This window comes from Botryllus schlosseri, chromosome 3 (genome assembly GCF_051294905.1).
Source record: "Botryllus schlosseri isolate E-star chromosome 3, Bs_hap1, whole genome shotgun sequence".
Classification (NCBI taxonomy): domain Eukaryota; kingdom Metazoa; phylum Chordata; class Ascidiacea; order Stolidobranchia; family Styelidae; genus Botryllus; species Botryllus schlosseri.
Genome location: NC_137238.1, coordinates 15611332 through 15637258, shown reverse-complemented (window position 1 = coordinate 15637258; position 25927 = coordinate 15611332). Strand labels below are relative to the sequence as shown.

General features: G+C 43.1%; 1 protein-coding gene and 2 long non-coding RNA genes across 3 annotated transcripts; 1 reads left to right on the top strand and 2 right to left on the bottom strand.

Annotated features, from left to right (window-relative positions):
- Window positions 1-1321: 1321 nt before the first annotated feature.
- LOC145435296 (uncharacterized) lies at window positions 1322-25368 on the top strand. The gene is made up of 5 exons (XR_013913795.1): window positions 1322-1508; window positions 1580-1703; window positions 23532-23694; window positions 23777-23859; window positions 25225-25368. It is a non-coding gene; the product is annotated as an uncharacterized LOC145435296 (long non-coding RNA).
- LOC145435870 (uncharacterized) lies at window positions 7961-13078 on the bottom strand. Its single transcript, XR_013914085.1, has 2 exons — window positions 12880-13078; window positions 7961-9139 (listed from the first exon to the last, which is right to left on the bottom strand). It is a non-coding gene; the product is annotated as an uncharacterized LOC145435870 (long non-coding RNA).
- Window positions 17943-19435, bottom strand: LOC145435394 (uncharacterized). Its single transcript, XM_080312670.1, has 2 exons — window positions 18817-19435; window positions 17943-18680 (listed from the first exon to the last, which is right to left on the bottom strand). Exons 1-2 carry the CDS (start codon window positions 19237-19239, stop codon window positions 18558-18560), a joined length of 546 nt encoding a protein of 181 aa, XP_080168796.1. The 5' UTR covers window positions 19240-19435; the 3' UTR covers window positions 17943-18557.
- Window positions 25369-25927: the final 559 nt, after the last annotated feature.

The following is a 25927-nucleotide window of genomic DNA, read 5'->3' as shown; positions in this document are numbered from 1 at the left end:
GGCAACTTCTCCTGTCGGCGGGCCGGATATGAACCAATAAAGCACTTGGCGGGCCGGATTCCCGAATCGATACATTTTTTGCGTATTTATCCACCTATATAAAAAACAAATCGTATTAATGTTAATTTCAAGCGTAAAGCATACAGATCAAAAACAGTAGCCAATGAAATTATCAAGTAATGTACTTCAAAATCTCTTGAAGTCAATGAGATATATGTGGTCTATCGAAGTTGTCAACAAGTTCTTTGAACTCTGGCTGCATGTTGGACGTAGGCCTACAGCCCCTTAGCAACGACTGCACTTGAACATTAGTTCGATTGGAATGCAGCTTCGTCTAATAAATGCTAATGTTCAAAAACGTTTGCACGCCAATGCATGTAGATTCGAGCCGTGAGCCACATTATCATGTAACGCTGGAAGCTGTCCGCGGGCCGCTCAAAATCCCGCTGCGGGTCGGATCCATCCCGCGGGCCGTATGTTGCCCGCCGCTGATATACTCTACAACTTGTATTTGCATTCGTTATTTACTTTCCCTTTAACTGTATTATATGATTAAAATTATAGGGTAATTGAACTATATGTTAAGCTATGAGTCAGGGGTTTCATCCGCGAGACGCATGTAAAACATTTTCGCCTGAAATAGGACGCGACCAAAAAAATTAAAAATAAATGATGAAACAATGAAATATAGACTATGGAATGAAATTTATTATTGTGTGCTGATACGGGCTGCTGGTAATACGGCTCCACATGGGCTGCAAGATGTTTGAAATCAGGCTGATATGATGTATCGGCGGTGCGAGGCAGTTCGTTCAATTGCTGATGAGAATTTAAGAAAGATTTTCGCGACGATAAGATGGCGTGAAATTTTACACTATCATAAATAGGTCGTGTCGAAAAAACATTGAGAACCACTGCTCTCGTAGGGCTACGGCCTATTAAGCCACAGGAAAGGAAAGGACGTAGTTTATTTTTGTCCAAGGGGCAATATAGTATCAGTATTTGCATAGAGGACTACAGATTCCTAATTGCATATTTATAGGACAATTAACCATCCCCTGAGTCCGTGACCAAACGTAGAATTGATATTACCGCCGTGAGTTGACTCGGCACTCGGCATAAATACATCATAATAAATTTACAAGAGCTTCACCATCTTGATTAAATACCATGTCTCTTTCTTCAATTGTGTTTCAAGCATTATGATTATGAGTGAGACACTAACGCCCGATGTCAAGTTGAATATTTTTTTCTATATCATCAACTCGTTGCCTGTGAAAAATCCCAAACACATAACGTACATACTTACCATTAGGATGCCACCCACGTTGGGGAAGAAGAAAGAAAAGACAAGCGCCACATCTCGCGCAAGAACTGGCTAATTTTTTCGGGGAATGCGATGAGCTTGTCGAATCATCCAGTGGCGTCCTGAACTCGCTGCAGTCTGTAGTCGACATGGTCATTCGGGATACGAAGTGGTACAGAGACGTTTCCTCGTCGACTTGCATGTCAGTACACTCATTTCATTTTCGTAATTTGCTGCACTTTGTGTACAATCCTGACTTTGATTTACGAACAGTGGAGCTGCCGATAACAGTGCATGTTGGATTGCCGCCACTAACTATTTATGGCTCCGGATTCCATACTTCAAGCCGCCATCAAACTGTGCATGGTGAAGTATGCGCAAGAAGTGCCGAAATAAGGTAATTATATGGATTGCATTTTGAACTAAATGTGTGCTTCAAAGAGCTTTTTGGAGGTACAGAACTTCTATATACAATTGAATAGCATATTAATATGTTCGGCTGACACTCGTCACTGGTAATCCGTCAGCAACAACTAATAGATAATTGGAAAGAACATTATATATCAACAATCGTCTCCCAAAATATGACGTCATCGTTATGAAATTTACAATAAGAGAGTGGTCAATGAACTATTTTAGATGGTAGACGAGCTCCTTCTGGTGACACACAGCCTTGGCTGGCGTGTTTTCATAAAAGTCGACTCCAAGTCACACAAGTGAAAGTGTGAACAACCCCTCCCGACAACGCGAAATCTGTCTTCTCGATAATTATTCACACAAACGCGAATATCCAACAAGTGTTCGCCAATAGCAGAATTCATGGGCTTTGCATGCTGTGATTCCAGTTTCAGGGCATGAGTCAAGGGTGAGTTTTTTTTACGAGCGTGATGAGCGTGTTCTAATAAATTTAGGGAAATGCTGCGTTGTGCGTTTCTGGAAACGTTGTGACCAATGTCCACTATCATTTTTCACGAGTCTGCGCGCACTCACGAACTCAGACTACGGTGCGTAACGACTAAAAATAAAGTCATCACTTCAGATTTTTTGTGGACAGCTTAGATTTTCTGTGCGCAGAGACCGTGTCAGCACTACGGGAACATTGATTGTGACGTTCTTCCCACGTATAGCCACAATCACAGTGGCTCTTATATAGGCTACCTACCAGAGTTGGATCAATTACAATATTTTAATTCAATTACAATTACAATTACTTCCATGTTTCAATTACATTACAATTACAATTACTCAATGCTAAAAATGTAATTAATGTAATGTAATGTAATCCATGCTATCCGTGATTGCTGAGCGCCTAGCAGGATAGCCCCACGACCTACCGATCTTGAAGTCGGACGCATAACCATTACACTATCTCGCTCAGAGCCGAGTCAGGATAATGAAATGTAATTGGAAAGGCGTCAGCGATAAGGATGATACCGATAAGTTGCGTGAAATTAAAATAAATGCAAAAGGAAAGAACCTCCTGATAACTAAGAATTACAATATTTTGGTTCGCATTTACATTTTCAGTTGCTCGGAAACTGTTAGATTGCATTTGATAAACATTAGGGTGCGAAAAAGTTTCTGGCCCCAGTAAATTTGGCCGGATTAGAGATAATATTGGGATAACATCTCTACAAATGCGTGATCAAGTTTGATGAAGCCTTGGTTGGAAACTTTTTTATTGTTGCAAAAAGCCTCGGTACTTGTCAGAGATTAAAAAAACTTTGACCGTGGTGTAGGAAATGGTTCAGCATAGATTTCAGAAGAGTTTATTTGCTGTTCATCCATTTTTGGAATATTAAGATTTAGTTTACCCCACTGGTTCTCTAACTTTTTTAGACACGCCCCCCTTTATGACAGTGAATATTTCGTGCCCCCCCTTATCGTCATAGCACTCAATGAAACCAGAAAGTTAGCAATCCTTACATATAGTTTGATGGTATGGAAGGTTATGACTGTTGACGAGAGAATTCTCCAATACGAAATTCAGACTATACACCGAGCAATAACCATAAAACGGAGGTGAATCGGGCCAAGCGCGGAAAAGATTTCAGTTCACTGGACCGTCGCGCCCCGTTCAGATGCTTTCACGCCGCCCAAGGGGGCACGCCCCCAGTTTTTGAGAGCCACTGGTTTAGCCTATATTGTAATTCACAAAGTTTTCTGTTGACACTGATATATGGGAAACAGTTTAGCGTGACTGAATTATCTAATTATAACGCAGCAAGCATAGAACACCGATGTAAATAGGCTAATTATTACATGTGGTGACTGTTTACTAAGGCCTCAAGGCCCCCCGTCATCATCCTGGTTCGTACCGGATTTTCACTGGTGCGACGAATAAATGATTGATTAAATGATTATTTTATGTTGTGATTGTCAGGTTTCCATGAAAATGTAATTGAGATTGTAATTGAGTAAAATTTTGATCAAATTACAATTACAATTACACAGAATAGAAAAGGTCCAATACAATTGCAATTACATGAAAAAAATGTAATAATTACATTCAGATCAATTACAAATTGCAATTGATTCAACTCTGATACCTATACACTACATCAGGGGTGTCAAACTCAAATTGCGTCGCGGGCCGGATTCAAGCCTTCAAATCGCTCGCGGGCCGGACCAGTCAACTGATTCCAAAATGTTACCTCGTGCTCTTGCTTTTCATATGAATAGTGAATACCTTAAAAGCATATATAGATAATAAACGGATCGATTTTTAAAGTAGGAGTAGCAAGTCGCATAACCTCTATTTGCGAACAATGGAATTGGCTAAAATACGATGATTGCCAGTTGAATTCAGTTAAGAACTGCTGAAACAGTGGCGTTAACGAAGATGTAAGTAGCCATATTCTATGCTCCCTTTGATTTAGTCGTAGTCTGGCGTTAGCCCTCCATATGGGTTGCGGTAGCCCTCCATATGGGTTGCGAGAAATACAAGACATTTAATTGGAAACGCGGACGTTAGAGTTTGGTTTATTATTATTAAACCGCGAGTCCGGTTTCTCTGATGTCTGGGGATATATTGGATCAAAATTGACACAGCAGTGCGACCATAAATCTTTCAATTATATATATGTGCAACTAATATATTTTCCCTGTCTATAACGGTTCCGCATTGGCGTTCTCGCTTCTGTGAAGAATTACCTTTTTGGTCCATATTTATATAAAACTACGAACTGAGTGTGCACTTTTTGCCTTCTTGAAATTGGATGTTGATTTCACGGACTTGTTACTATAGTGGTAACTAGAGTGAAACCACAGCGCTGTCGTCGGGTAATGGGCATTATAAATATGGAAGTATTTCCTGCAAGATATCTCAACATTTGTTACAAATGTGCTTGAAAATATATAAAAGAAAATTCAATATACTCAGAATTGCTTCGCGGGCCGGATGAAATCGTCTGGCGGGCCGGATGCGACCCGCGGGCCGTATGTTTGACACCCCTGCACTACATTATTTCTTTGAATTTCAGGAGGAACGTCCTAAAAAGTTGCAGGGGGCAGTTGGGTTGTCGTAAAAATCACGTTGGTCTTCACTGTGTCGTAACCAATGCTCCCTTTAACTATGGATAACTAACCTACGGATAGATACGCAACACCCGTCGTCACTCTTGCTTGCTCGGAAGAAATTACTGCTCAGCAATTTGAACGCAACACAATAGCTAATACCATAGCTGAAGACCCGCGTGCTCAAATTAAATACAGTTGATCTTATATGAAAGCTACTGTCGCACTGATTCCGAAAATTTACATTAAAATCTAATCAGGACAATGGAACCCCTCGAAATACACCTCAAAGTCTGAAAATCGGCATTGTTCTGAACAATCGCAACCACGCAAGGCCCATTGTTATGGTCATTGTGCTACGTCGCTGCGATCGTTTAGAACAGTGGTTCTCAAGCGCCGGTCCGCGACGACATTCCTGCCGGTCCGCCAGGCATATTAGAATTTTATACTTCAATTTCAAGATGCAATGTTGAAGGCTTGTTCATTGATAAAATAAATGAAACATCAAATTTTAAACTGATTCATTACTTCGTGAGGTAACATTAGGGCTAGAAACATGTTCGATTTGACTTAAAGTCTAAGACGTGTCATTTGACGACAAGCAAGTGACAAGTGCACAGAACAGATACGAGCCGACTCATCGCTAAACAGCACAGTTTGATCATTGGTTTTTGATTCATTCATTTTGTGCAGGACCGTAACGGGGGCACCCCAAACCGCCCAATTGGAGAGGGGCCAGCTTGAATAGGGCTCAAAATTATTTCGCAAATGAACATAAATCATAGCATATTTGAAACTTTTTCCAACATTTTTCAATTTCTTTTCGCGCTTTGCACGATTTAGTATCCCTAAATGTCTTGCTTAGACTATTAGGTGCCCTACTCTGAGAAATACGGCGTCAGCCATTACCACGCCACGGCGTACCAAGGCATAATGAAGCTTAGGTTAACATGGGAATCCGAAAGGTTGGCCAAAAATTCGACCGCGAGAAAACCGCTTCACTCGTGAATGATCGAAAATTTTCGCTATTGGCGCAATTAAGCTACGTAAACTCGCTGCTTACGCTGAGTAGAATGGATGTGCTCACAAGTACAGGTGAAAACATCCAACCAACTGTAGGGTCTGGGAGTGAAGCCCCGGAAGTTTGTCTTATCACCCCGTGGGCGCCCCAAGACCAGCGTTTTTGGGTTGGTCTGACGAAGTGCTTTTTCGGCCCGGATTTGCGGATGGCCGGTATAGCTGCTGTAATGTGTTTTCTTGCGGCACGCATTGTATTCGTATAGGTAGTTGCCAGAGTAGCCTGCTCCTGGTGGCAGTGGGCAATGAGCATGAGCAATGTAGCACGAAAAGGTGCTTGGTTCTACTCCGATACGACTCTTTTCTCGATATTGTCATAGAGAAGAATATTATTAGTATTGGCGTGGTCGGTTAAGCCCACGGGGTTCGGCGCGAAAGACTGAAAAGGTCTCTCGGCGGTAGCACGTGTATCTGGACAAGGCAATTTTACCTCGACTCGGCAGACTCACTACCATAAAATCACATGGATGCCATCATGAATAATAATTGAATGCGATCAAAACCCTCTAAATTTCACTATCTAGCACTATATAATTGTAAAAAACGGTTGCATACACTACATTTTGGCTTCATTTCAATTATTAAAGTTCACCGGTCCGCCAGACATTTTTTGAAATTTTACCGGTCCGCGAGGTGAAAAAGGTTGAGAACCACTGGTTTAGAACAATGCCGATTTTAAGACTTTGAGGTGTATTTAAAGGGAGTTCCGTTGCTCTGATTGGATTTTAATGTATATTTTCGGAATCAGTGCGACAGTAGCTTTCAAATAAGATCAACTTTATTGAATTTAAGCGCGCGGGTCCTCAGCTATGGGGTTAGCAATTATGTTGCGTTCAGATTTCTGAGCAGTAATTTCCTCCGGGCAAGCAAGCGTGACGACGGGTGTTGCGTATCTATCCGACTTAAAGCTGCGCGCGTGCACCTGCTCGCGCTGCCGACAAAGTCTGCGCGCACAGAAAGACACGAGCCACGCACAAAAAGTATTCACCTGTGGTTCGGAAATCTGACGAAGCAACACCACCTTTTTTTCTGGAAAATCTATTAAAATGCGATAAACAATACTCGAGTCCATCGCAGCGAACGTCAGAGTTTCGCAAAATTTGAGAAAATCGGGAGTCGAGTCAAAGTGATGACCGTTTTTTCTACTCAATTCCAGATATTATCGTGAAAAAGTGGGTAATTCTTGAGTCGAGCTGAAGTGAACATTTTTTAAATCCACACTACACATTACCGGATAATTTTCGGGTAAATAAGGAGTACAGGCGTGACTGCACAGTACACACAGAAGGAGAGAGAGAGAGAGTCTTTATTTTCATCGAACCAAAATACATAACAAACGGCAGTGATGGTGGTACAGAAAATATGCGTGCACCTGCACAGTATTCGGTATTAGATAGGAATGCTCGATAAGACCGTGAAGGTCATCTAGTCTGATCACACGAGCATCAAACAAGTACACTTGACTCTGAACAGTCTGGCTGTAAAGAAATGTTTAGTTAAAGGAAAATAGAAAAAAAATCAAACAATGGTGGCAAATGATCAATAAAGGAATGTCTGGGCGAGGTAGGGCAACAGTGTTAGTGTAACGACAAGAGGTGATCAAGTAGGGCTTTTTTGAATCTATTATAAGGCAATTCACGGATATGTGGTGGTAATGCATTCCAGATGATAGGTCCCGAGTAGTCGATAGATCTCTCTTAGTTAGGTTGCTATTGGGTGGGGGTTAGGTTGCTATTGGGTGGGGGTAAGTAGATGTTTCCTTAAGACGAGGATCTCGTGTGATGGGAATGGACATGTTTAGCAGGTATGAAAAAGTCATCAAACACAGTAGGCAGACTATTGGAAAAATATTTGTGAACAACTTTTGATACTTCGAAGCGATATAGTTCATCAACTCGCAAAATTCGATGCTTACGGTAGTAAGGCGATAAATTGGTACGTAAAGGTACAGATGAGATCAGCCGTATCGCACGGTTTTGCAGGGTTCGAATTCTGCACAAAAATGTTGTGCATGCATTTCCCCATACTACGATTCCATATTGCAGATGAGAGTGGAAAAGAGAGAAGTAGATGGTTCGTAGCACTGATCTGGAAACCAAAGATTGGAGACGGGTCATTATTCCCACACACCGAGCTAGTTTTGATATTGTGCATTCAATATGCTGCTTCCAAGACAATTTGGAATCAATGGTGACGCCGAGATATTTTGCTGAGTCACATATTGAGATTTGTTTATGATTGACGTTCACAGTGAAATTATGACTGACATTATTTAAAACGAGCATCTCGGTCTTATCTGCATTCAAACTTAGTTTGTTTGCTTGGAGCCATCTCGACACTTTTGGGAGTTCCATATTCACAGATGCATGCAAACCATCGACAGTGTTGGAGGTTATGAAGAGGTGAGTATCATCAGCAAATAGCGTTGTGCGGAATAAAGATGCATTAACAATGTCGTTAATATAAATGAGGAAAAAGTCGGCCCAAGGACTGAGCCTTGTGGCACTCCACAAGTTATATCTCTGGTAGTCGTTCTTAATGACCCCAGTTTAACAAATTGTTTGCGGTTTGCCAGGTAGCCTTCAAGTAGAGTTGCTGCAATACCCCTGATTCCATAGTGTTCTAGCTTGTATCTTAAGATTCTGTGGTTAACTGTGTCGAAAGCTTTGCGGAGATCGATAAAAATGCTGCAGCCACTTTCTTTTTGCTTGATGGTTTTGTAAAAGTCCGTTACAATTGATAGTATTGCATGGTTGGTGTTGTGGTTGGATCTGAATCCATGCTGAGTCGGAGACAGTACTGCATTCAATTCAAAAAAGTTCTTTAGTCGGCAGTCAATCAGTTTCTCAAAAACCGTGGCAAGATTTGGCAAAACAGATATTGGTCGGTAGTTAGAAATTAGCTTTTTACAGCCTTTCTTAAACACTGGCATTACTCTGGCAGTTTTCAGCGCATCTGGGAAAATGCCTAGACGTATCGACTCATTAAAGAAAATGCATATAACATCACCAATAATATTAAAGACTAGCTTCAGAAAGTGAGTTGGGATGAGATCGGGTCCTACTGCTTTGTTACTTTTCATTTCAGATGATACGATCGCAACTTCTCCTTTACTAGTCGGCTCAAGAAAAATGGATTTCTGAGGGCCAGGACTCAAGTACGAGAGAAAGTCATCGGAGGAGTATGGTATTGAAGCTGCAAGATCCGGACCAATGTTGCAAAAATACTGATTAAACTTTTCTGCTACTGCAAGCTGGTCTTTGATGATGCTGCCATTCTCGAGTAGTGCACACTCTTGTCCAAATGACCGCGCAATGAGTTGGTGGAACCGCGCAGATTCGTGGATATTCGAGGGAACATTGGTCGTAATACTTTCTGACCGCGGAAATCAGTTGTTTTTCAATGCGGGTGGAAATGGGACCAATCCATGGTAGACTGATACAAACATCATAGGTTCTTCGTTCGGTACACTCTGCTGACTTGTTTGCGTTGAATTGCGGTATTTTTACCTCTGTGCCGCGATTGATGACGTATTAAGGGTAAACGTTATCAAGTAAGATTTTGCGGATGATGTCGAAAGCTCTAGTTCAGCTTTTTACCCGAGCATATCATTAACGATATATGCACGAGAGTGCCTATGTCGTATATTTTTCTGCGTCTAGGATTAAATGCATTCCAATGAAGCTATAGGCCTGTGAATATCGGTTTTCCTAAGATCGATGTTTCACATTTGTTGGTGCTGAAGCGAGAGCTCCGTTTATTGCGAGCGAAAAGAGTAACGGACCGTAAAACGCATCAACATGCATGCATTAGAAAAGGGACGCGGTAGCATTCACAAATTGCTAATCAAATAATTGACACGATCTACGAGCGCGCCTTGTAGAGCTACACCATCCCCCTCCAGCGACGGGAATCCTCAGGAACCGTAGCGAGATGGAGGATGCCTGTTGCGTTTTGATCTTCTTGCATGTTGAAGATCGCGCGGTTGTTCGATCCCACTTGCTTGCCGCGGTGGTCTGCCCCGTCTCGCAGGTTGTGCTACTTTTACTGGTTCGTTCAAGTCCATATACGCCGGCTTCAGACGATCGACGGACACCACTTCTGCTCTGCCGCCCATGGATAGCGTAAATGATTTCGATGATTTCTTCAGAACCTTGTACGGTCCGTCGTAAGGTTTGGTCAATGTTGGTCGGTGTGCATCCTTTCGAACGAAGACGTATGTGCATTCTTCCAAGCTTGCCGGAAATGCGGTTTTGACCATGCCGTGTCGCGACATAGGACGTGCTGGAAGGAGATTGCGAATCTTCTCCTGTAACGTTGGCAAATCCCGATGTGCGCTCTCTCCTGAAAAAGTAACAAAATCGCCCGGAACCGTCAATGGAGCACCGTACACAAGCTCGGCCGAAGAGGCGTCCAAATCCTCTTTTAGGTGTTGTGCGGATGCCTAAAAGAACCCATGGTAGCTCATCCAGCCAGTTTGGACCAGTGAGTCTCGCCATGAGGGAACTTTTCAAATGCCTATGGAAGCGTTCCACAAGGCCATTGGCTTGTGGGTGGAAACTGGTCGTTCTATGTAGGAGAACGCCTAATAGCTGATTGACTTGGGCCCACAAATGCGAAGTAAATTGCGGTCCCCGATCCGAAGAAATGTGTGCTGGAATACCGAAGCGTGCCACCCAGTTGGCGACGAAGGTCCTCGCGCACGTTAATGTTGTCGAGTCCTCCATTGGGAGTAGGGTTGGGACTTCGGGATCGGAATTTCCCGGGATTTGCGCTTCTCAATCCCGGGATTAGCAAAGTATAGTAAAATACACATACAAGCTACACACACAACATTTATTCCTTGTAGTATTGACGCAGAAACATGCTCCCGGCAAGACGACTGAAACCCATCAGCGACGGAAGGCCACCCGGATAATGAGCGTTTAAATTCGTGTACCGCCTGTTTCGTGTAGAAGTTAATTCGTCAAACGTGATCGAAAACGTCCAATGTTGCGTTTCATTGCCATAAGCCAGTGGTTCTTAACCTTTTTTCCTCCAGCGCCCCCTTTCAAAAATTTTCGTGCTCCAGCGCCCCCCAACCTCATATTGTAATGAATGTAATAAAGACAATGACCAAGAAGGAGGGCCGTAACAGCACTTCGTCTACCCCCGAAAAACGATTGCCTTGCGCACCCAAAGCGTGATAAACCAAACTTCTGAGGGCTTCGCCCCCAAGAACGCCGTAGCGTGATTTCGATGGTAGGCAAAGTTTGTGTGGCCTGGTCGCCCGAAGGTACCAAGATTTTCTATAATGCATGAATGAGTAGGTGGTAATTACATATATAAGTCGCTATAAACTTTCTATCCTCTCAGCCCACCTAATCAGATTTACCAGTAGCGCTGAGTGAGCTGTTGTATGGGTAAATAAAGGGCACGTACTTATTAATTAAACATATTCGGGCGTGCTCGTAGGTACAATTAATTCGTTACCAGGGCCGTAACAGCACTTCGTCACCCCCCCCCCCCAAAAAAAAACGTTGGTCTTGGGCCCCCCATCGGGTGATAAGCCAGACTTCCGGGGGGCTTCGCGGCCAGACCCTCCTTCGGCTATCCACTATTTGCTGATACTAGTCATCTACATTGGGTGTCCGTTCACTGAGTCAGCTATTCAGGTCCAATAATTAATGATTGAATTGGTCAATATGATCGGGAATTGCATGTATACTGATATCAATTTTTATACTCTCTCTGCTCACGTAAACAGATTTACTGGTAGAGCTGAGTGATGTGTGATTGAAAAGGTAGGACCCCTCAATAATAATTATACATCTTCGTGCGTATACCCGTTGGCAGGAACGAAACGGAACTTCGTCAGCCCCCCCCCCTCCCCGGAAAAAAACTTGGGTCTTGGGCTCCCATAGGGTGATAAACCGACCGCCCCCCATCATGTTGTTCGCTCTAGCCACGAAATCAGCTGTACTGTTTGGCAAACCAGTGCGAAGCGCGAAACCTTTCGATAATTCATGATAAAATCGGCCAGTAAGATCGGGAATTGCATATATATTGCAATCAATTTCTTGTCCTCTATGCTCACGTTACCAGATTTACCGTTAAAGCTGAGTGAGGTGCAATGTTCCCTCTAAGCTGCGCACGTGCGCAGTGCTGACACGGTATCTGCGCACAGAAAATCAACGTTGCGCACAACAAATCCGAAGTTATGACCTTTTTTTAGTCGTTACGCACTGTTGTCCAAGGGTCTGCGCAGTGAGTTGTTGAGTGTGCGCAGACTCGTCACAACGTAGAGCGAACATTGTCAGGTGTCTTGGAAACTGTACGGCCCGTAACTAATAATTAAACATATTCGGGCGGGCGAACCCGTTGGTATGACTTCGTTGCATGATGTTATTTCGTGACCTCCTGTCTGCTATATCAAAAAATATAGAATCGTCCAACAGGGATATCGTCCAACAGGAATATCTAGCTTTAGATATCCCTGTCGCCCAATCGTACTTAACTAAAAGACGCACACGATTTCAAATTGGGATTTCTTCACTGTCATGTAATTTTTCCCTGCCAGATGGAATTCGTCTTCTGGGTTTCAGATTGCCAAGGCAGGAACATTCGGTGCCAGTCATTTAGGCGCCAATTGTCAATTAAACCTATATGTCGAAGTTTTCGGTATTAATTTTCTCTGAATACTCATTAGGGAGATGTCCTACCACCACATCATCTACTGCGAAGCCATTTTTCTCCAGCGCCCCCCATACCGCCCCCCTGAGCCCAGCGCCCCCCATATCGCCCCCTGAGCGTTTCCGCCCCCTTCAAAATCGCCAGCGCCCCCTGGGGGGCGCTGGAGGCAAGGTTAAGAATCACTGCCATAAGCTCTTCTTCTGCACACTTACGGATTTCTTGTGCTGTGCTAAATTACCAAGTCACAAACCCGTTTGCGACATCTTGACAAGTCATAGCCATAAGCCTTGAAGGCCCGACAAATTCACTCACTCGAGAATGGCAGCATCATCAAAGACCAGCTTGCAGTAGCAGAAAAGTTCAATCAGTATTTTTGCAACATTGGTCCTGATCTTGCAGCTTCAATACCAGACTCCTCCGATGACTTTCTCTCGTACTTGAGTCCTGGCCCTCAGAAATCCATTTTTCTTGAGCCGACAAGTAAAGGAGAAGTTGCGATCGTATTGTCTGAAACGCCCTCAGAAATCCATTTTTCTTGAGCCGACAAGTAAAGGAGAAGTTGCGATCGTATTATCTGAAATGAAAAGTAACAAAGCAGTAGGACCCGATCTCATCCCAACTCACTTTCTGAAGCTAGTCTTTAATATTATTGGTGATGTTATATGCATTTTCTTTAATGAGTCGATACGTCTAGGCATTTTCCCAGATGCACTGAAAACTGCCAGAGTAATGCCAGTGTTTAAGAAAGGCTGTAAAAAGCTAATTTCTAACTACCGACCAATATCTAAGTTTGAATGCAGATAAGACCGAGATGCTCGTTTTAAATAATGTCAGTCATAATTTCACTGTGAACGTCAATCATAAACAAATCTCAATATGTGACTCAGCAAAATATCTCGGCGTCATCATTGATTCCAAATTGTCTTGGAAGCAGCATATTGAATGCACAATATCACAACTAGCTCGGTGTGTGGGAATAATGACCCGTCTCCAATCTTTGGTTTCCAGATCAGTGCTACGAACCATCTACTTCTCTCTTTTCCACTCTCATCTGCAATATGGAATCGTAGTATGGGGAAATGCATGCACAACATTTTTGTGCAGAATTCGAACCCTGCAAAACCGTGCGATACGGCTGATCTCATCTGTACCTTTACGTACCAATTTATCGCCTTACTACCGTAAGCATCGAATTTTGCAAGTTGATGAACTATATCGCTGTGTTTGATGACTTTTTCATACCTGGCTAAACATGTCTATTCCCATTACACGAGATCCTCGTCTAAAGGAAACATCTACTTACCCCCACCCAATAGCAACCTAACTAAGAGATCTATCGACTACTCGGGACCTATCATCTGGGATGCATTACCACCACATATCCGTGAATTGCCTTATAATAGATTCAAAAAAGCCCTACTTGATCACCTCTTGTCGTTACACTAACACTGTTGCCCTACCTCGCCCAGACATTGATCATTTGCCACCATCGTTTAATTTTTTTTTCTATTTTCCTTTAACTAAACATTTCTTTACAGCCAGACTGTTCAGAGTCGAGTGTACCTGTTTGATGCTGGTGTGATCAGACTAGATGACCTTCACGGTCTTATCGGTCATTCCTATCTAATACCGAATACCGTGCACGCATATTTTCTGTACGACCATCACTGCCGTTTGTTATGTATTTTGGTTCGATGAAAATAAAGACTCTCTCTCTCTCTCTCCCTCTCACTTTGGGTAATTGAATAAATGTTCACCCGTCCACAGCAGTTAACTGGTTAAGAAGTTCATCGAGGCGAGGCTTATGCGATTTATTTTATAGGAATCGATCTTCATTTTTATTTTGGCTGATCTTTCTTTGACGTGTCCGATTGAATCATGCATGGTTTAATTACTATCATTTTTACGGACCTTAAATGCGTTATCAGTCCCATTGTGCTAGACACTGAAGCTTTCAAAACGTCTTGACACAAGTTGCATTTGGCTTCTTATGTAGATTTATAAAACAAACAGTGTCGCCAAACATGTAATTTTTTCTTCGCATTGAAATCTTCGAATCGAAATTCGCTATTGTTCGACCTGTATTTCACCTCCACAGCCCCGTCCTTGTGACTTTCCGATACTCAGTTACACTGCTACGATTCGTAGACTACGACGAAAGTGATTGTGTAATTCATTTTTATGACATAGTTGGCTTTAATATCAAATAATTGTGAATTGTTTTAGACAATCAGCAGAGTTTGTGACATTGCTTTATTACCAAAATAAGAGATATGGCGCTACATAAGCCTTGGAAAATGCTGTTTACTAATCCCGGGATTTCATTGGGATTAATCCCGGGATCGGGATTGCTTCAAATCCCGGGATCCCGGGATCGAGATTACCCGAGGTCCCAACGCTAATTGGGAGGTCCTCGCGCACGTCAATGTTGTCGAGTCCTCCATTGGTATCGCCTCCGGCCAGCTTGTGAAACGATCTACCACTGTCAGCAGATACGTTTTACCTTGTGACATTCACAATGGCCCCAGGATGTCAATGTTAACCGACTGAAAACGAGAAGTTGTGGATGGATAATTCGCTAGCGGCGCCCGAACGTGTGATGTGTACTTGGGTTCGTTGACAAGGAACACATTGTTTTGCCCATAATTCTTCAGGCCATGCCATACAAATTTTGATGCCGCCCAGTATTCGTGTTGTTCGAATAGAAGGATGCGAGAGTCCGTGTACAGCTTCAAAAACTTTTCTTTGCCAAGAGCGAGGGACTACTGGACGTGGCGTCCCTCTGGAAGTGTCGCAAAGTAAAGGCCGGCCGTTCCAATCGGAACGTTTTCGATGCATAGGTTTGATATTGCCGTACGATATGCTCAGGGTCAAGCTGTGCTTCCGCCATTGCCTCATAATCGAAGTCGAGTAATGGGTTCTGAACGTTAGAAATTGCAATTCGTGAAAGAGCTTCAGCTACACGATTGTTTTTCTCATTAATGTGCTGAATATCTGTGGTATACTCAGAGATTGCCGACAGGTGACGTTGCTGACGCGCCGACCAAGGCTCTGATATTTCAGCAAATGCGAACGTTAGTGGCTTGTGGTCGGTAAAGACTGTAAAGTTGCGGCCCTCAAAAAAATACCGGAAATGGCGAATGGCAAGGTGCAGAGCCAACAATTCCCGATCAAACGCACTGTACTTGAGCTCCGGTGGTCGGAGGTGCTTACTGAAAAACGCTAATGGCCTCCAGCGTTGGTTTATGAATTGCTCCAAGACTGCCCAACGGCGTATTGCGAGGCATTGACCGTCAACGCAGTCTTTGCCTCTGGTAAAGGATGACGAAGAATTGTGGAGCTGGCTAGAGCTTCTTTTGCTTTTACCGTTGCGGTATCCATCTCCGTTGTTCAAAGTAGCGTTTCTGGATTTCCAGAAAGAGCGCCATACAATGGCATCATGATTTTCGCTGCCCCAGGTATGAACCGATGATAGAAGTTGATCATCCCCGTAAATTCCTGAAGGCCTACCGTTGTGGGCCGGGGGAATTTCAAAATTGCGTCTACCTTTCCGGGCAGTGGTATCGCACCGTGATTATCAACCCGGTGGCCGAGGAAATCTATCACGGGTTTGCCGAACTGGCATTTACCGATGTTAATGACAAGTCCGTGTTTGGATAGCATTCCAAAGAGCTCTTGAAGATGTCGCTTGTGTTGTGCGAGTGATTCGCTCGCTACCAAGATATCGTCGAAGTAGACAAAGACAAAATCAAGTGACTGGCAAACCATGTCCATCATTCGCTGAAATGTCTGCGCTGCGTTTTTGAGCCCAAATGGCATGCGTAGGAATTCGAACAATCCGAATGGTGTGGTGATCAGGGCTTTGGAGCAGCCGTAAATTTGAACTGCTCCAGCTCCGGAGCTTTCTTCTATCATACACTAGCTCCGGCTCCAGCTCCGGAGCCGCATTATTACCACTGCTCCGGCTCCGGCTCTGAAATTATCGAATGGGCCAGTCTATATCAGGGGTGGCCAACCCGCGGGCCAAGTATGGCCCGCGAGAGGGGTTTTGCGTCGCCCGCGAGGTAATTTCCTATTGTTATCGAAAATGAATTGCTCAGATTGTGAACTTGCAATGCTAACTAAAAATTACAATTCTGGCTGCGACACTTGGGATGTTCATGACTAAGATACCAGTCCCGACGCATTGGCAGATCCAGGGTCCAGTCACATTTTCAGTAAATCGTCGTACATTACAATAAACTAAAATTGTAGCGAAATTTTTCTTCACGCTTCGCGTGTTCAATTGTCACACGATTTCTTGCTTGGTAGCCTACACCCTACTGAAAATGAAAAAAATGCGTAATTTAACCGATTGAGTCTAACTGTGTTCTCAATTACGGGAGAAAGTCTTTTCGCGTTTGCGCTCGCATAAAGATCGTCGACGGTGAAATGTAGGCACAAAATGATTGTCGCATATTATCGGAGATTTTCGATATCGATGTGGCCAGACGCCGACTAGCCGTGTCCTTGCAAACTGAGCCTAGCGGGCGGTATACAATAGACCCGCAATACTCAAGTAATAATATTATTGACCTAGTTTATTCATAAACTTTGAAAATTTTACCCATTTGGCGCTGCCAGTGAACCGCGCACTCGTTCGTCAATTGCATGTGCCCCTTTAGCCGAAAAGGTTGGCCATTCCTGGTCTATATAGATTACTAATCTACCCATAGGTTAGTTATCTATAGTAATCTGTAGTCTGTCAGCCGTCAGTAACATCCGACGTAGCAACGAAGACATATAGGTGCCGCCGTGCCGGCTTGTGGCGTCATAATGAATACTTGTCAATTGTCGTGCCGGCTTGTGACGTCATAATGAATACTTGTCAATTGTCGACAACATCATAGTTGCACTAGAACGCACTTAACTCTATGCCATTGCTGTGCACAGCATTAAAATTCAGGCCTGCTGTTCAATTATGATAATTCAGCAGATGTGGTTGTTGCATATAAAATAGCATCTTTTGAAATAGGTCGGAGCCGGAGCTACTCCTCAAATAACGGGCTCCAGCTCCGGCTCCGGCTGAATTTTATGTACAGCTACGGCTCCGGCTCCAGCTCCGGTGAAAATGCACGGCTCCGGGGCTCCGGCTCCAAAGCCCTGGTGGTTATGGCTGTTTTCGGAATGTCATCAGGTGCTACGGGAACCTGATGGTAGCCCCGCACCAAATCGATTTTAGAAAATACATTTGATCCCGCGAGGCGCGCGGTGATGTCTTGAAGATGTGGGATTGGATAACGGTCTGGTTGCGTGGCGGTATTAAGACGCCTGCAATCTCCACAAGGCCGCCATCCGGAACCCTTGGGCACTGTGTGCAAAAGGGAAGACAATTGGCTCGAAAAACGGCGAATGATTCCCAGCTCTAACATCTTATTGAACTCGGTTTGTGCGATGGCGAGCTTGTCAGGGGCCAATCGCCTTGCACGTGAATGAATAGGTTGTCCTGTTGTTGAGATAAGATGCTCCACTTTGTGCTTGGGTTGTACATGCGTAAAATGCGGGGTAATAATCTCGGGAAATTCAGCTAAGATTTGCGCGTAGCAAGACCAGCCCGTGCTGACAGAATTAAGACCAAGCGAAGCGTGTTCACTAATACGGAGAGGAATGCTGGTCAGGGAATGCAATTGAATCCGGCGATGGTGTTTGACATCAACCAGCAAATCTTGTGCTCGAAGGAAATCTGCTCCGAGCAAGGGCTGGGACACGTCAGCCAGGGTGAATTCCCAACCATATTTGCCTGTCGGGAAAACCAAAGAAAGACGCTTGGTCCCGTAGGTACGTATGATGCTTCCGTTCGCGGCCGTAAGCAGTGGACCGGAGGTTTTGTGTCTCCGTTCGAGCCTGGTGGGTGGGAATACGCTCACTTCAGTCCCGGTGTCGACAAGAAAAAGGAAGTTAGACCTCAGGTCTTGCAGGTAAAATAATTTTTTGCCGGTTGCCCCGTTTACTGCGGACAACCGGCTTTGTCGTTTTCCTGCTGCCAAGCACAGGGAGGGCAGCATTGTCGTGCTTTCTTACCAAATCGTCGATGGTAGAAGCAGAAACCATAGCAGAAGTTTGAAACCAGCTCAATAGTATTAGGGATGGTCGGTTTTGTCCTAAGTCACTTTACTGATGCTGTAATTGCCAGATCTCGAAAGCCACATTTGATCAGCCCGCCGAGCCAAATCTCGGGGGCTATCTAAATCCTTTTTTGTCAGCACTATCCGTATGTTTTCCGGCATTTGCTGTAAGAAAAAGTATTTGAAAAGGAAACAGGGGTGATGAACTCCTAGCAGCGCGAGCATTTCGCCCATCATCTCTGTCGGTTTTCTGTCGCCGAGAGGCGACATATTCAACTGACGTGCAGCTCGCTCTGGTGGAGACAATGTAAATGACTGTAATAACCTGCTTTTGATTGTGTTGTACTTCTCTGCCTGTGGAGGATTGTCCAATAGTTCTATCAGCCGTTTTGCTGTGGCCTGATCTAAAGCTGAAACCACGTAATGGAATTTGGTTTCATCCGCAGTAACTCCTTCCAAGGCGAACTGTGCTTCCGCCTGTTTAAACCAAACTCGTGGTTCCTCTGCCCAAAAGGTAGGGAGCTTAACAGCTACCGCATTTTGATTGCCTGCTTGCTGATCCATGCTCGTAGTACAGGAATACGTTCCTGCGCGTCGGAGTCACCGATGAAGCGAGAGCTCCGTTTATTGCGAGCGAAAAGAGTAACTGACCGTAAAACGCATCAACATGCATGCATTAGAAAGGGACGCGGTAGCATTCACAAATTGCTAATCAAATAATTAAAACAATCGACGAGCACGCCTTGTAGAGCCGCTACAGTACCATGCTTTTCGACTAAAACGTCCAAAATAACAATATTATTGCGTTCTTTTTATGATGGAGACGTCATATTTTGTAATACGATTGTTGACATACAATGGTCTTTCCATTCCTCCGCTAGTTGCTGACGATTACCCCTGACGAGTGTCAACCGAAAATATTCGGGTTCATTTCAATATGAATATACTATCCAATTAAATATTAAAATTTTCTTGGGGTACAACTTCTCGGGCATGTTTTAAGCCAGCGATTCGCGACAAGGGTTGAAAGGTTAGCGGTACCCTGTCTCTGGATCGTTTTCGTGAGGTTTCAGTGTTTTATTAACACTGCGAAATAATATCTATAGCGGGCTTCAAAAATTATATTTATTCAAATGTCGGCGTGAGATGCTTTGAAACATGATAACATGACTGGAAATCAGGTTACAAAAATGCCTTCAACGTGTTATCGGAGGGAAGGCTTTTCACCCAAAGCTCATTTATACCATTTGAATACGATTTGATCAGGTACTGATAACCACTGCACAGTGAAAGAGGGTACCTCATTTAACTTGCACAACATATTGACGGACACCACTATCCGTAAACACGAAATATATTTTGTAGCTTAATCAGGACAACGTTCATAATGATTGACGATAAACTATATACTTTGAACTCTAAATTATTCCATTAGCTTGTGTTGTTGGTGAAACTGATTGACTTGCGATTTGCAGTAACGTAAGACGATTTTATTATTGAATAATAGTATATACATCCTATCAAGAACGAATTCCCCACTGGATAAGGGATGAAGGTAGGCTATATGTCATGTCCTGGCAATTGATTATAACGACATTATAAGATGCATTTTAAGAATTACACAATACAACTATCTCTAATGCCAGGATTTTTTTACTTTCAATACATATCTTGCATACATCTTTCCTAAATATAGTACGAATTGCAAATAGCAAGGAAATGAAACTTCTGTGAATTCGCAATATATCAAAAGTATGCGATTTTTGTGACATGTCAAAATAAGTCAAAAAATTTTCCAAATTGTTGCGTTAGGTCAAAATATTGTCAAAATCGTATACAAAGTCAAAAAAAAATTGCCACCTGCATTTCGTTGGTATAGTAGATGTTTGCACTGTCGGTGTAGTCATCATTTGGCATTTTACAGCTCGTAGAACACTTTATAGACGGCCCATGGTCTCCCTATTGTGAATCATGGACGGTCAAATGGACCAAATAGGATGTTCTGTTGTTATGCTCAACGTACCGCAATACCCTAACTCAAGCAAGACTACGCGGGCATTGGTTCTTATATATGCAGTGACGTGCGGTGAGGTTCATTGGCTGGTGAGGCACGGACCCCCCCCCCACACACACACACACGCAAACAATCACGCACGTTAAGTACCTGATAAAGAGACTCAAAATGTGAATAACAACAGCAGCGGGTATAGAGAGCATTTACTTTGCACGCTGATAGCCGTTTCAATTCCACATTCTACAATACATGTAGGAGTGGTCGCTATTGTGCCAAATGAGCAAGTTCAGACGGATAACAATTAATATCTCTTCAAGTAACGGTATAAATTATTCGAAGCACATGAAAATAGTATCCTCATTTACAAATATTTTTCAGTAAAAAAAACTAAGATTTGCCAAGTTTCGAAAGAAAATACGCTAGGTCAAGTCAAAATATACTAGGTCTAGTGTAAAAACACTAGGAGTGACACCACTGACCTCAAACAACGACAGCGCAGGCTATGTTCGTATAGCTATCACATACCCCATACTATACCAATTAAGGGTTATTATAGGTATTGCAGTCGAACACAGCATAAAGGCCACAAACAACGACAAAAACTGGTGGAATTGCATTTACAATTGTTGGGGGGCTCTTTCAGACCAAATAAATGTAACCTTGTACGAAATGTTACCAACGAGTTTCTTTATTATATTATCCTATGAGAATGGCAGTGATATCGGTATGACTAATGCTAGGTATGGCTCCAATCCCATTTTGGTAATTGACTACCTCGGATTCTTAGTCGGAGACAATATCTTATTGGTTATATTATACAGAATGGGCACGGAAGCGGGTGGGTATTCAAGAATACAATATACATCAATCTTACCAAATATGCACACAGTTATGTATAGGCAGCACCGTAACTGCCGCACCCCAAACCCCCCAATTGAAGGGGCGAGCTCGAAGGGGCCCAAAATTATTTCGTGAATTAGCATAAATCATAAAGTATTTTTTGAAAATTTACGCAATTTTTTCAAAATTTTTGCGCGCTGCGCGCGAATTAAAGTAGCCATTTATCTTTATTATTGGGTATTGGGCCCTTACCGCGCCACGACCCACCAAGACATAGAATCAAGTTTTAGGCCATATAACATGCGACTCCAAGAAATGTGCCAGAACGATCGGCAGCGATAAAACCTTGGCCGAAAAGGTCTATGCCCTTATGCTGACCGAAGACTTCGTTATATATACAAAATACATAAAGGTTTAATTGTCCATAGGCGCCTAAATGACTGGCGCCGAATGTTCCTGTCTTTGCAATCTGAACCTCACAAGACAAATGACATCCCGCTGGGAAAAATTTTATGCCAGTGAAGAAATACCAATTTGAAATCGTGTGCGTCTCGTAGTTTGGAAGCCTACGTTTGGGCGATTCTACATTTTTTGATATAGCAGACTGGAAGTCACAAAATAACATTATGTAACGAAGTCATATCGACGGGTCCGCCCGCCCGAAGATGTTTAATTATTATTTACGAGCCCTCCCGTTTTCAAGAAACTTCACTCAGCTCTACCGGAAAATCTAATTACGTGAGTAGAGAGGACAATAAATTGATAGCATAATATATATGCAATCGCCTATCTGATTGACCGATTTTATCATAAATTATCGAAAATTTTCGCGCCTGGCGCTGGCTCACAATACAGTACAGATGATTTCGTGACAAACGCGAACAACGTGATGGAGGGGTCGTTTCATCACCCTATGGGAGCACAAGACCCACGTTTTTTGGGCCTGATGAGGTGCTGTTTCGTTCCTGCCAACGGGTATACGCCCGAAGATGTTTAATTATTTTGAGTGGTCCTACCCTTTCAAACACACCTCACTCAGCTCTACCGGCAAATCTGATTACGTGAGCAGAGAGTAGATAAAAATTGATAACAATATATATGCAATTCCCGATCATACTGACCGATTCAGTCATGAATTCTAGACATTTCCCGCGCTCCGCGCGCTTAGGCAACAAAAGCTGATTCACTAAACAAACTCCCAACCAATATGATAAATAGCGGGAAACAGGCTATCGCCGGAGGGGGGTCTGGGGTTCGGTCTATAACCCTATGGGGGGCCAAGACCTAAGTTTTGGGGGGGCTGACGAAGTGCATTTACGGCCCTGTGTATAGGTACATTTCAGCTAACGCGCTTGAGAGTGAATATTCATATTCTGGATGACGTTATTGTGACATCTTCATCATATTATCGAAATAGCTTCCCTAAGCTGACCTGACTCGGATCCGCGCCAGATTCTATTTACTGTGATACGGCCGGAACACCAGGGCAGGACTTAGTCATATTCGGGGTGGATATTGACAGGATTTTTATATACGTATGTAACTGTTGGCGCCTTTGCGGGGAACTTGGCGGGGCATGGACTGATCACTGACTATGCTAATGTAGGAATTCTCGAGAGTGGTGCTGCGCCGATATAGGCCTAGGTTTCCATACTCGATTGGAAATGGCAATGCTCTTGTTGTGTACGGATGAGGTTTGTGTGGAGTTATGTTGATTTGTGTATGTGCCGTATGGGTGTGTTAGTTCGTCTAGTTCGGTGGTAGTTTTGTGAGGATCGCCGTTTTCCGTAATGTTCGTGTCCGTGTGCACTTGTTGCTGTTTCCGATGAATATCGCAAGAACGCGTTCTTGCACCGAGGAATCAATGACGTTCCAACAAGGTATCAGTGAGCTTAAACCAGAGACGCTGCAATATTTAAATGCCTGCATATGTAGGCCGAAGTTATACTTCGTTACAATGTCTCTTTTCGCTTTCTGACGTTCATTTATTGTTTCCTCATAGTCAAAGGTTGGTACCGCCGAAAACGCTCAACAGAATATAAATCGAAAACGCAAGGATGCGTCGATAAAAATCTCGAAGGGCAATACAGTCAATACCCGTCTCTGCGTAATGTCGACATGCAAAGTATTGAAACATTCTTATTACAACACTATACATATTCCAGGTAAACTAGATTTGTTATACTATTTAATCTAGTTATCATTAGGACCCTATTTCACAGACAGCGATATATGCTCCATTTTTAGATCCACACAAGACGTGACTGAAATATTTACCGCTGCAATTAGGGAAGATTCTCCACTATATTCTGCGTATTTTACATGCCGAGGTATGCCTCAAGACTTCTACCTATTATGTATATTCATATTTTTGTTCTACCACAACACAAATGAGTTGCGGATTTCGAGCCGGATCAGGGACGACTGAAGAACTCTTTCCAAAGAGTTCAAGGTTTCTGCAGACTCCTTACCGCCTAAATGTGCGTTTGCGGTCTCTAACAAAATCTTACAACAAAGCTGGTGTCAAACCGATAACAACGCTTCTCCACCAAACAAGATCAATTTGTACTTTCACCAGATACGATCGGTACTTCGGGTCAGTGTAGATATGAACGGTGAAGTTCAATCTAGAGCCAAGAACGGCGAAGTTCGATCATGTTTCAGTAAAATGTGTCCCTCACGTAAATACGAAGCATACAAATATTACAAATGCATTTGCTTCAATGTGGAAGGCTTGAGTCGCCAGATTAGTGGTTCTCAAACTTCTTTAGATACGACCTCCTTTATGACAGTGAAAAATTTCGCCCCCTCCTTGTCGTCATATCACAAAATGCAACCATAACCAGACGGATAGTTTGGTGACATGGAAGCTTATGACTGTTGATGAGAGAATTCTCCAATATGAAATTCGGAGTATATACAGAGCAAAGCCCATGAATTGGAGGCAAATCGCACAAAGCGCTAATTTGTTTTATTTAACCGCAGCTTCGCGCCCCCTTCAGATGCTTTCACGCCCCAAAGGGGGCGCGCCCCCCAATTTGAGAACCACTGCGCTAGATCTGAACAAAGTTGATATTTGTGTCCCTCTCTGAAAAGTTCAGAGAAACACCGATCTTTGATAACGGAAGACGGTATTGGTTGTTTCGCAAGCATTCCACCCATATGTTCGTTCTCTCGTGTTATATTTTAGTTATTCTTGGAGCACTCTATAGTCTAGTGCAGATATGTGCGACCTCTCTGATAGGCGGCGAGTTGGCTCAAAAGTAGACGTAAGGCCCATCAACACATGACGAATTGGTAACAATAATGGCGACTTATTTGTAAAGTTCGGTATCGGACCACGCATAACAATCGGTAATGCCTGTAAGCCAATAAATAAATTTTGTCCAGCAGTTTCATGCTCAGAGTCAGCATCTCCATTATCCATATTTTCATTGAATTGTGAGCTGTATGTGTGTGATCTGTACTCACATATCACTTTAACTTGGCTAAAACCTATACGACTACAAGTCTATTCGTGGTCAATATTGCGTGTCGGCACCATTCAAAACTAGAACTTCTTCACCGACCGCGCTATTTTCTCTGCTTGCTGATATGGGCTGGGTAGGCCTACAACAGGTCGCAGGTCGCTTCTCAACAGTGGATTTAGCTACGTCTTCAACTCGTATTTGCCAGCTTCGATTTCTCGATTATAGCTTTGTCCGATTCCATGCCCTCGATGATACGATGATCACGCGGATCGGTGGCGGTCTTGGCGTTTGTAATATCATATACCGGATGCCGGCAGGAAGAACTGAGAAGATTTGAGCTATTTCTAATATACCTTATTGATTGTCTCATGGAAGTCTGACATGTCTGTCTGTAGTTTGTATATATCATCGTGCATGCACTCCTCTAAGTGATAATTCTTCTTTTGGTATTTCATAACCGTGATTACAATATTCTGGTGCGTAATGATAACAATAATCCATGCATATCTAGATTTGCATGTAGGCCTAGATATGTTGGATTAGGACAATTTTCAGTTCGTTATTTTGTATGGAAGTCGCAATGGATAATAACACTGGTCAACAAAATGAAAATGATTGGCAGAACATCTTGGAGTCTTTTCTGGGGTCTTCAAGGATGCTGATCACGAATTTCACGTTAGCTTTGCTAGATTGACTCCAGTATAGAAGATACGCATAGCCCAAATAACTGTATTTACTGTATCAATTATTGTAGTTTCTTTATGTACAAGTGTTTAAGTAGGATACAGCTAATACCCCTAAATATAATATTGTTGCTGTATATTGATTTCAAGCCATCTTCAGCGTGGAAAAGGAATTTCTGAACTTTAAAATACGACTGAGCTGTTCTTAAATAGCCATCCAGCGAAAATATTTGGTTTTAGTCAAA

Bases quoted from the DNA above. Each gene is read 5' to 3' on its own strand.
- LOC145435394 (XM_080312670.1), bottom strand. From the start codon at position 19,239: ATGGATCAGCAAGCAGGCAATCAAAATGCGGTAGCTGTTAAGCTCCCT. The intron at 18,681-18,816 runs GTGCTGACAAAA...AATACTATTGAG, and splicing joins TGCCGGAAAACATACGGATA to CTGGTTTCAAACTTCTGCTA.